This window comes from Panthera leo, chromosome B1 (genome assembly GCF_018350215.1).
Source record: "Panthera leo isolate Ple1 chromosome B1, P.leo_Ple1_pat1.1, whole genome shotgun sequence".
NCBI classification, from domain to species: domain Eukaryota; kingdom Metazoa; phylum Chordata; class Mammalia; order Carnivora; family Felidae; genus Panthera; species Panthera leo.
In genome coordinates, this window is record NC_056682.1 from 202579372 (window position 1) to 202591013 (window position 11642).

The following is an 11642-nucleotide window of genomic DNA, read 5'->3' on the forward strand; positions in this document are numbered from 1 at the left end:
AGACACCGTGCGAACTGGCAAGTCTGCGCTTCAGCAGAGCCGCCTGTGAACGTTCGCCAGACCGCTGCCTTCAGTACCAAAGCAATATGGTTTGAGTCCACGGCACGCGCACTCCGGGGAGGTCCCCGAGGCGGCTGAGCAGGGGGCGTCCTGCCAGTCTGGCTCTGCCCTCTGGGCTCCACAGAACACCCAGCGTCTCCCTCACCGCAGCCAGGCTGAGGGCTGGCCTCTGCACCACGCGGGCGGCCACGGGCGGCTGACTTCAGATAAGCTGGTCACTGTCACACCGAAATCATGGTGACAGCCTCCTGGCAGGACCTCTGCTTTCGGCCCCCACCCCCACCCGTCTGCCCAGGAGCAGCCAGAAGGAGCTTTTCTAGACCGTAAGGGAAACCACGGCACTTGCCCTAACCCACCTGCCACGTCTCCTCAGAGCCCTGTTGTGTGGGCAGCGACAGGCTGGTCCCAGGGGTGAACCAGACGGTCCTGTGCCCAGCACCCTGTGCAGCCAGGGACCAAAAGCCCAAGGAGCCAACAAGACTTAGGAGCAATTCAGCAGAGAAGCGTCTGGACAGGTTTTCCTGCTGGTGAAAGGGCAGAGGCAGGGGAGGTGAGCTCTACGTTGCAGCTCTGGACCCCGCCACCCCCAGCTCGTCCCTGCACCGCGGGTCCGGACCCAGAGCACCACAGCCAGCACGGCACGCGAAAGCTCCCCGTGCCTCTGTGGCCCAGTCGCGCGGTCCGGGGCTCCTGGAATCTGGTTGCTCCCGCTGGTGGTTGGGGCGCCACCGCTCCTCACGCTCGGGGCCAGCCTTTCCCGTCCAGCGCTGACCACAACCCGCTCTCCCGTCCTTCCCGTCTTCACTCGTTTGCCTCCCCGGCTGGAGCGCGAGTGCCTGAGGCCCGGGCTCCGCCCCGTCAGCACGACATCCCTGGGCCTGGAAAACCGGGCGGCGTGGTGCACGTGGACAGCCGTCATTGCTTCGCCGGCGCCCTCACGGGGAGGCCTGACGCCCCGGGGAAGAGGGATGCAGCGGCCGTCTGGGGTCGGCTCCACCGTCGGAGCCCATCCTAGGAGGTGGGCAGCAGACCCCGTGAGCGCGAGGACAGCCGTCGCCCCTTGGAGAGGTTCCGTCCCGGGCACAAAGCCGCCACTAAGCCGCTCCCCTTGGCTTCGGTTTTGCAGTCGACCGGCCTGGCGTGCTCCGCGCGAGCTGTGGAAATGACTTCCGGCAGGAACGAGACCCCACGTGTAATACCCAAAGCCGTGTCAAGGGCCACCGACAGTGACCGTACGGGAGGACAGCCTCCGGGAGGTTCTCACCGGGGGGCCGGCCCGCGTCCGTCCGAGCCAGGGGCAGCCCCGGGGCGCTCCCCGCGGGCCGGGCGGCCTAGACGCCGGACTTGGCGATCATCTTCTCCAGCAGGCTCATCATGCGCTCCTGCAGCTGCAGGCCCTGCACCTGCAGCAGGTTCTGGCGGTCCAGCACGCGGCGCACCTCCTGGCACGCGTCCTCCACGGCGCGGCTCAGCCGGCGCTGCTCCTCCAGCATGGCCTCCAGCAGCCGCAGCTTCTTCTTCCGCAGGTGGCAGTTCTGCACCTTGCGCTTCTTCCCGGGCCGCGCGTCCGACCTGGAGGGACAGCGCCAGCGTGTGGACGGCGGGCCGCGCGCTCCGGGCACCAGGGGCCCCGCCCGCCCGCCCACCCCTCCCCCCCACCGCCTCGCGGACAGGCGGCCACGGAGGAGGCCCCAAGGGGGGCTGAGCCGCGCACCCGCCCGGGGCCGCCCCGTGCAGCTCGCGAGGAGGGGCCGGAGCCCGCCCGCAGGGACAGCAAGGGGCCGTGGGCACAGCCAGTGACCTGAGTCCCAGCCTGGGTGGGTGGGGGGTGCGGGCCTGGTATGGGGCCCAGGGGTAGAGGCCACACGGGGTGGCGACAGACGAGGAAGGCAGGGCGGGAGGGGGTGCGGGCCTGGTATGGGGCTCAGGGGTAGAGGCCACACGGGGCGGGGGGGGGGGGGGGAGGGGCGAGAGATGAGGAAGGCAGGGCGAGAGGGGGTGCGGGCCTGGTATGGGGCCCAGGGGTAGAGGCCACACGGGGTGGCGGGGGGGGGGGGGGCGCGACAGACGAGGAAGGCAGGGCGGGAGGGGGTGCAGGCCTGGTATGGGGCTCAGGGGTAGAGGCCACACGGGGCGGGGGGGGGGGAGGGGCGAGAGATGAGGAAGGCAGGGCGAGAGGGGGTGCGGGCCTGGTATGGGGCCCAGGGGTAGAGGCCACACGGGGTGGCAGGGGGGGGGGGCGCGACAGACGAGGAAGGCAGGGCGGGAGGGGGTGCGGGCCTGGTATGGGGCTCAGGGGTAGAGGCCACACGGGGCGGGGGGGGGGGGGGGGGGGGGGGGGGGAGGGGCGAGAGATGAGGAAGGCAGGGCGGGAGGGGGTGCGGGCCTGGTATGGGGCTCAGGGGTAGAGGCCACACGGGGTGGCGGAGGGGGGTGGGAGGGGCGAGAGACGAGGAAGGCAGGGCCGGAGGGGCTGTGGGCAGGGTGGCTTCTCCCGGGAAGCCTGGCACTGGAGCCTCCAGCGCACAGGGAGGTGAAGGTGACCACGGCCGTGCCCTGCGCCCTCCGCCAGGGGAGGCAAGCATCCCTGGCTGAACTGGCCCAACCCCACCCGTCCCTAGGGCCTTGCTGGTCCCCTAGCCGGGGCCCCATGCTCCTCAGCAGAGCGATGCCCCAGCAGACCTCAGGGGCGAGGAAGCGGTCCCCACGTCCCAGCCCTAATTAGAAATTAGGGGCAGTGTCTGGGGCAGTAGGGAATCTGGGAACTGGGGTCATTCCGTGGAAACATGGGCCAAAAATCTCAGGTTTCCCAACTGATTCTGTCTGGCTATCCACAAAGGCATTTTTGTCTGGGGTCTTTGCTGAGAAGTTCCCTCCAGGGAAGGGACCCCGGACCAACTGAAGAGTTGCCTCCTCCCATCACCCCTGATGGGCAGACCTGAAGGCCAAGGCCAGGGCTGAGGGGAGAGGCAGGGCCATAACTCAAACCTACACTCCTCCTGTTTTCTTCCCCAACTGGCCAACTCCTATCCACTCGTGAGAGCCCACCCCAACCAAATGTCCCCTCCTCTGGTCCCCCAGCCTCCTGTGGGCATCTCGAGGGCAGGCTCACGTGGCCAGTGCTGGCCAAGCAGGAAGTCTGTGATGGACAGCAGAGGGGACAGGCATGCCCGCTGAACCAGCTTCTGAGCACATTCTGGAGGCTCAGCCCAATACCCCTCCCTGGTTCTGAGAAGACCAGCCAGCCTGGCGAGGATAGGGAGGAGACCCCAGGGCAGGGTCTGCTTGGGGGTGAGGGAAAGCCCGGAAGCCAGAAACTGGAGGGCACTTGGTCTCCCTCCATGTGCCAGGCCCCACACCTGAATCTGTTCTCTCTTCTGACACTCACAGCCATCCTCGGAGAAAGTACTGATTTATCCCCATTTTACAAAGGGAGACTGAGGCCCAGAGAGGTCAAGGACTTTCCACACAGCTAGAAATTGATGGAGCCAGATGAACCCAGACTATGGACAGGACGGCCTGTACTTCAGTACCAACTGCCTCCCTGTCTGACACTTCCCTGTGCGAGGCCTCCTGTCTGAGGCCAGCCCGGTCTGAGGCCTCCCCATCTAAGGCCTCCCCATCTGAGGCTGGCCTGGTCTGAAGCCTCTCTGGTCTGAGGCTTCCCCGTCTGAGGTCAGCCTCCCTGCTGGAGTCCTCCCCGTCTGAGCCCTCCCCATCTGAGGTCAGCCTCCCCGCCTGGGGCCAGCCTCCCCGTCTGAGGCCAGCCTCCCTGTTGAGGCCTCCCTGTCTGAGGCCAGGCTCCTTGTCTGAGGCCTCCCCGTCTGAGGCCAGCTTCCCTGTCTGAGTCCTCCCCATTGGAGGCCAGCCTCTCTGCCTGAGTCCTCCCCATCTGAGCCCTCCCTGCCTGAGGCTTCCCCATCTGAGGCTAGCCTCCCTGCCTGAGTCCTCCCCGTCTGAGGACAGCCTCCCCATCTGATGCCAGCCTCCCCATCTGAGGCCAGCCTCCCCGTCTGAGGTCAGCCTCCCCGTCTGAGGCCAGCCTCCCCGTCTGATGCCAGCCTCCCCATCTGAGGCCAGCCTCCCCGTCTGAGGTCAGCCTCCCCGTCTGAGGCCTCCCTGTCTGAGGCCAGCCTCCCTGTCTGAGGCCTCCCCGTCTGAGGCCAGCCTCCCCGTCTTAGGTCAGCCTCCCCGTCTGAGGCCAGCCTCCCTGCCTGAGGCCTCCCCATCTGAGGCCAGCCTCCCCGTCTGAGGCCAGCCTCCCTGTCTGAGGCCTCCCCGTCTGAGGTCAGCCTGTCTGAGGCCAGCCTCCCCGTCTGATGCCAGCCTCCCCGTCTGAGGCCAGCTTCCTCGTCTGAGGCCAGCCTCCCCGTCTGAGGCCAGCCTCCCTGCCTGAGGCCTCCCCGTCTGAGGTCAGCCTCCCTGTCTGAGGCCAGCCTCCTTGCCTGAGTCCTCCCCGTCTGAGGCCAGCCTCCCCATCTGAGGCCAGCCTCCCCGTCTGAGGTCAGCCTCCCCGTCTGAGGCCAGCCTCTCTGCCTGAGTCCTCCCCATCTGAGCCCTCCCTGCCTGAGGCCTCCCTGTCTAAGGCCAGCCTGGTCTGAAGCCTCTCTGGCCCGGGAGGCACTTGCATACCACCTAGTCCTCTGCGGCGGAAGATCAGCCGGCCCTCACGGCACCCGGCCCCTTCTCTGGCCCCTGCTGGTGGTGGGGGCGGGGAAGGAAGACACACACTACCTGAACTTAAGGGACAGTAAGCTGGAGGAGGTGTCGGAGCGATCATCCTGGAAGCGGCCTTCGTAGGAGCACTGGTTATACGGTAAGTACAGAGGGGTGGATTTAGCAGACGGCGACAGGGACGCCTCGGTCTGGGACGTGGAGGGCCCCGGCTGCTGGCTGTCCGGCAGTTTGCCATCACAGGACTCGGGGACCTTGGCCAGAATCCTATCAATGGCTAGGTAATAGGGCCAGTCGGGCGGGACGGACTCGCTATCTGTCATGCATTTTAATTTCCTGAAACGAGAGACACAAGAGCCAAGGGTGAGAAACGGAGCTGCTCCCGGCCCGTCCTGCCCGGCCCCCGACAGAGGGGCGCTCGGGGGGCGCTGGGGCCCCGGGGGCCACGGGGCATGAGGGGGAGCCACTCGTGGCCAGACAGCCTCCCCAGAAAAACTGGCCAGGCTCCAGGGCCAAGGACACATTAGACTTGGAGAGAAGGCAGGCCGGGGGACTACCCTGCCGTGGGTGCTAACAGGAAGCACGCGCCCCAGATGTAAGCGAGGTCGTATGAGTGCTGGGGCCTTGGGCTGTTTGGTACCGTTCCTCTCCCTGCGCTTCTGTAGTTTCTAAGCTCCCTACAGTGAACAAATGCTGTTCTTAAGTAGTCAGCCTGCGAGAGATAATAAAGTATGCAAACGTAGGAACAAAGTGTCATATGATATAAACGTAAAACATCATGACGTGAGACGCGTGTGTTCCTAAAGAGGACGCCTCAGAAGGGGGAACCGGAGAGCACAGTCTGCGGCGTCCAATAGACCTGAGCTGCGTCTCATCTCCACCACTCTGCAGTGTGACCTTGGGCAGGTCCGTTAACCTCTCTGAGCCTCCATTTTCACATCAGTAAGATGGGGATGAGCAAAGTAAACTCCTCACAAGCTGTAGGGAGGATTTAATAAGGAAATGCCCAGCTCCTGGCAAACAGCAAGCCGACTAGATAACATTCTTGGCTGAAGATATCAGGGGGCAGTAGGGCTGGGCCTGACACCCCCCAACCCTACTTAGACCCCAGGCCCAAGGGTGTGCACAGCACAGCTCTGCCTACCATGGGCTGGAGCCCTGCCCAGCCCTGCGTCCTATCCTTTCCTGCAGATAGGCCTTGCAGGTCCCCAGGCCTTGGCTGAATTCTGGGAGGTCGGGGATGGGGAGGCACAGCTGCAGGAGAGCTGGGCAGCCTTGGCCAGGCCAGGAAGGAGTCCATAACTTGGGAGGGGGTGGAGGGGAGGTGTTCCTGTCTGCCCCATCAGACCCAGCCTTAGTCTGTGGCCCCCACATTCCTACCCCATGCTCCTCCCAAGTAGGGAGGCCCTCAGGCTACAGGGACCTCTGTAGCCAGATGGTTCCTGTCTCCTGACATAGGGTTCCTGCCAGGGTGTGGTCCCTGGTCACATTAGTCTTTGAAATAGAGCTGACCCTCTGAACGAGCAGCAAATAGGCACAGTGGGACACGGCCAGGGGGTCTGTGGCTCAGGGCAGCGAGCAGAGGCCAGCTACAGGAGGTGGCCTTGGGAGCAGCATACAGAATGTCCTGGGTAGAAAGCCAGGGACAGGCCACCGAGGGAGGCATGGCTGCTCCGTCTCCCAACCCCAGGACTACTGTCCATCACCCTGGAGGCCTGCACAGACTCCAGGCGCAGGAAGTGGAGAACTGTGCTTGGGCCCACACCCAGCCTCTAGCCCATCTGGAAGCCCCCCTATGCTTGTTCTGACCACTCAAGCCAGGCTGCTCCTTGGAGCAATGAGGGAAGGCCTGCCCCCGCCCCGCACAGGAGGCCCCTGAATGGTATTCCAAGAGACCATGCTCCATGGAACCCAGGCACCCCCTCGGGCTTCCTTAGCCTGACAACCTTAATATGCAAAGAGCTACAGTGAAAAAATAAGAGAAGACTTTGGTAGGGGAGGCTCTTTGGGTAGGGGTAAGAGGAGACAGATAAAGAACTAGTCAACCAATCAAAGCATCAGCCTATTAAGGGCTGTGTGGCCTTGGGCAAGTCCCCTCTCTGCTCTAGGCCTCAGTTTCCCCCTCAGGGAACAGGAAACTGAAGTGTCACACGTGCAGCCCTCGCCCTCAGGAACAGACGGCAGGGTCTGCAGGGGAGCCCTGCTGGAGGGCCCGGGCTCCTGCTCTGCTGCCTCATCTCTCGTGGCCTCCCTGCACACCACCCCCCCCCCCCCCCAGGAGTGGAAAGGAATGCCTCCCCTGGGACTCTGAAGAAGGCTTTCAGGATAAATAATGAATGAGTCGGCCAGACACCAATCAGAGCCCATGGATTACTGAGTCAGATGGCAAGCTGGTAAAACAGCCGGCTTCACCTCTGCAGCCCCCTCACAGGCACGGAGGGATGCACTGTGTGAACGGAGGAGGCAGGGACAGACAGACACACACACACACACGTCTACAGACAACTCAGCCCTCTCACGCCACGAGCTGGTGGCTGGAATTTATCATCGTTTATGTTGTGACGGATGTCTTCAGACCCTTAGCGGCTGCCTCATTTCTGGCCCCTGGGCCTGCCTGGGAGCTGGGGCTGTGGGCAGAAATGCACCTTCAGACAGACCCAGGCTCTGGACCCCCTCCTCCAAGGGCCACGAGAAGTTGTCGGGGGCCCTGCGGGGCCTCTGCACGTCCCAGGCTCCAGACGGGCTGGGAGCTGCAGGCCAGGAGGGCAGGGGTTGGCTCCTTGCCGACTGTTGGGAGCGAGGATCCTCTCGAGGTGCCCAAGGCAAACCCAGGCCCCGTCTGCACCCAGCATGGCCTGCACCTCTGCTCCCCTGCTCATAGCAGCCACGAGGAGTGCCAGGAGGAGGCCAAGGCTGGGAGCAGCTTGGTGCACTCCAAGTTTTCCTGGGACAGGGCCCCTTCCAGGGTCACTGACAGGCCCACCCCCACCCAATATGCCTGACGCCCACCCCCCTCACTGCTACTCTCCACCCATGGCTCCCAGTTCCAGGTTGACCCTCACCCCGGAGACCCCAGACTGCCCACGACCCTCACCTTGACCATGACCGACTCCACACCTGTGACCTTAGCCTCACCCAAGAAGGCCCTCTGCATGGCTGTGACCTCTGCCCTGCCCATGGCCATCTGCACGCAGTGACTGACGCGCTCCCACCCTGGATGCCAGAGCTCCTCCCCTGCCCAGGAACCCTGTCTGTGGCCCTGACTCAGCAACTCCCTTCTGGCTGCCAGGGCAGGGTGGCTACAGTGGGGTAGGGCCAGGCCTGGGTCCCCGCTGCTTCTTTCCACAAGTGAGGGCCCTCCCACAGGTGAGGCCCTTCTGGGAGCTCCAGGGCTCCAACATCGGCCCTACTACGCACCCTGCTCCCTGACCGCGGCCAGCCGCCGGCTGCTGGAAACGACCGAGTGTCAGCACCAGGCAGGACTTGCAGGCCTGGGAGCTGAGCCTCCTTCTCACCTCCGGCCTTGGTTTCCCTGTCTGTACGGCAGGCACCCTACTTAGCAGAGCCACGCCTGGGCAGCCGGCCTGCATTCTCCCTCCCGGCGGGAGGGTGCGTGTGGGCCAAGCGGGAGCCGCCTGCACGTGGCACCCAAGGCAGGGGCCTGGGGTATGCTGCGAATTGTGCCAGCCCTGCCCTCGCTGGGCCTCAGTTTCCCACCTCCGACGGGAGGCTGCGCACACGGTTTGTGCAGGCCCCATCTCACTGGCTGGGCTCTGCCCACACGAGGCCTTCCCGACTCAGCTCCGAGGGGCTCCCCGCGGCCCCCAGCGGCCAGCGCCGGGCAGGGAGCACGGGGGGGCGCGCAGGCGTGCGGCACGTGGGGCCCACCTGTACTGGAAGGTCATGTTGGTGATCTTGATCTTGATCTCCTCGCCCAGCCGGCGCTCCCCCGTCATCTCCAGCAGCTTGCTGGCCATCTTCTCGTACACCTTGGCGTTGCGTTTGGTCTGCTTCAGCTCGTCGAAGAACTCCTCCCAGACGAGCATGAGGCCGCGCATCTCGGCGTCCGTCCAGTTGCGGGCTCGCCGGTGCTTCTCCGTCTGCGGGGACACGAGGTAGCCGGGCACCTCGGCCGCCGCCATGCTGGAGGCACCTGCGGGGTTAAAAGAGCTCAGGCGGGGCCTGGGGCCTGCGCACAGGGCGGGAGCCCCACTCCTGGAAGGCAGCTCCGCGCTCAAAATGGGGCCTACATCTGACAGGCAGGAATTTAGTTAAAAGCTTTTAAACGGGAAACGTCATTTTGATGTCACGTTTCCATAGCAACAGAGCAACTGCATAAGCTACAACAACAGAAACCTTTTAACTGAAAGCGCAGGAATCAGGGCTGCCCTGACGGGCCATCAATATTGCAGCGAGCGGGCCGGACCCAACACCGGTGGCCCAGGCGCCGGCCGTGCCTCCCGCCCCAGCCCAGCCAGCAGACCCCGCTGCCGGGAGCCCCGTGTGCGGCGGGCCGACGGGGCTGACCGCACGCCCCAGGCGTGGGCTCCAGGCCTCGGCCCCCGCCTCAGCCCCGCCCCACGCACATGGGCCGAGGCGCCAGGCGCCAGGGAGAGCCGGAGACAGGGAGTCAGGGTGGGACGGAAGGAGGGCCCGGCGCCACTGAGAGGGGGGTGGGCGGTGAAGGGGGGAGAGCGCAGAGGTGCACGCAGAGGGGGACACAGCTCGAGCAGCAGGTGCCCGCGAGGACCCGCCAACACTCGCCTCCCTGTGACGTGCTCCACACACAGCGTCCTCCTGGCCAACGTGCTCACATTTTATGGGGAGAAATGTAAACGCATCAGTACAGGCTGGGCAGCAGTGGGGCTCTGCCCCGTCTGACCACCTGTCTCCCCTCTTTGTGGTGGGACTGGTTGCCAGCCTGGGTGACGTGGGCTGGGCAGAGAAGCCGGGGCAGTTCTTGGGGCCAGAGGGCAACGGGCACAGGTGGGCAGTGTGTGTGTCCCTCCCGCCCTGGGCAGCCCCACCACAGCCCTAACCACCCTGCTCAGCACCGTCTGTCCCTAGACCCGTTTCTACCTGGCTAGTGGGGTGCTCTTTGTATCCCCGGAACCCCACAGGAAAGGGTTTGCTAAAGGCTTGCTGAGTAAAGAAATGAAGAAATGAAGGGACCAGTCTTAAGTAGCCCCTCTCTCTTCTCAATAGATCCCCTAGACTTTGCCTTTGGACTTACTGGCAAACTCCTATTCATTCTTTAAAGCCCTATTCTGACATCACCTCCCGTCTGAAGTCTTCCTACCCCACTTTGGTCCTTTTCCCCTTTTTCCCTCAATTGGACCTGTGTGACCCTGGGTAAAGAACACTGGCAAAAGTGAGCGAATAAGAATTTGAGTATTCACGGAAAGCCAGGCACTGTTTTCAAGACTATATACAAGCATTTTCTACTTTGATCCTCATGGAACTCTTGTAAAAGAAGCTGGCACTATTACTCCCATTTTTCAAATAAAAAGTCCAAGGGTGTAGAGAGGCGAGGTCACCCTGTGGGCAAAGGGCTGGGCCAGGCTTTGAAAGCCGGTGGCTTGAAGCCGAATCTGACCCCGTGCTGTGCTGCCTCTGGAAGGAGCACTGGCTGGCAGGGACCCAGTAGAGGACACCTGTCACCCCTCCCGTGCCTATGGTCCTCGGCAGAGCACACAGGACGTAGCCAATGCAAACTGCCCACCGTTTCTGGGGTCTCCTGGGAGGCCCCCAACGCCGACCCTGGACAAGATGGCTGCTGGCATGGCTGGGGTCCTTGGCTGGGGGACCCTCACCCTCTCTCAGCGGGTCTTTTCCAGGGCTTGACGGAGGCTCATCCATCTCAAGGTCTCAAGGGCCAGGGCCGCGGGTCGCCAGCAGGGCTGGGAAGGTACCGCAGGACAACGGTGAACTCTGCACGCAGACGAGGGGAACCGGCCTGGATCCCCAGGAAGGCAGGGGGCGCTGCCCGCAAGAAGCAGCCCCACAGTGGCAGCAAGGCTGGTGCGGCCGGAGCACAGGGGACGGGGCAGTGACAGACAGCGTGACTGCCCCTGGGGGGGTGGTCAGAAAGGAGGGCTTGAGAGCCAGGCTGGGGTTGGGCTGCAGTGCCCCCTGGGGCTGGCCAGCAGAGGTCAGCAGCAGGAGGGTCAGCCAGGGCAGGACACCAGGGCCGTGGGAGCCGTGAGGCCTATGGAGAGAAGGCATCACTAAAGGCATCAACATTCAAAATTACAAGACAAAACTCACACGGTTTATCAGTAAGAGCCCATCACACCTGCTGGACAGGCCCCAGTCCTGCCTGCCTGCCGGCTAGGCCCAGACGCCCAGCCAGGCCGTGGCATCCACGGGCCGTCAGTGAGCCTGCCTGGCCTTTGTGGGTCCCTGGCGGTGGCCTAAACCGGGGGTGAGGGACTCACGAAGTTCAGGCTGAAAATCACCATGGCTAACAGAGGGTCCTCCTCTGACCTGACCACGGAGAGAAAAGTCTCACTCCAAGCCGCCCCAGATTGGGACAGCTGAGCCTGGAGCGCGGAGGTGGGGGTGGGGAGGTGTCCCTGAATCTCCGCCCAGGGCCTCAGGTGCAAGAGCAGCAGGGACATGTGTGGGCACTCGGAAGGGCCCCTTGTCCCTTCAGTGGGTTCTTGGCTCAAGACCTGGACCCCATCAGCTCCCCGTAGGAGCCCCTTCCTCTCCGGGCCCACGCAGCACCCCCCAGGAAGGCTCGGGGCTGCTGTACTCCTCTGGGCCTGGGTGCCTGGCACGATGTGCTCGGGATGTTTGCAGCGTGAATGAGTGACTGAAAGGTCCCCCAGAAAGCCCGCAGTCCTCAGGCAAAGGACCTGACCCCAGGGCCCTAGTGCCAGCTCTCAGCCTCACCGGAGGGCCTT

General features: G+C 64.1%; 1 protein-coding gene across 1 annotated transcript; it reads right to left on the reverse strand.

The window, feature by feature from the left end:
• Window positions 1–1250: 1250 nt before the first annotated feature.
• On the reverse strand, window positions 1251–10593 carry MSANTD1 (Myb/SANT DNA binding domain containing 1). The gene is made up of 4 exons (XM_042934078.1): window positions 10548–10593; window positions 8623–8887; window positions 4795–5070; window positions 1251–1632 (listed from the first exon to the last, which is right to left on the reverse strand). Exons 1-4 carry the CDS (start codon window positions 10591–10593, stop codon window positions 1392–1394), a joined length of 828 nt encoding a protein of 275 aa, XP_042790012.1. The 3' UTR covers window positions 1251–1391.
• Between the last annotated feature and the right edge of the window lie 1049 nt (window positions 10594–11642).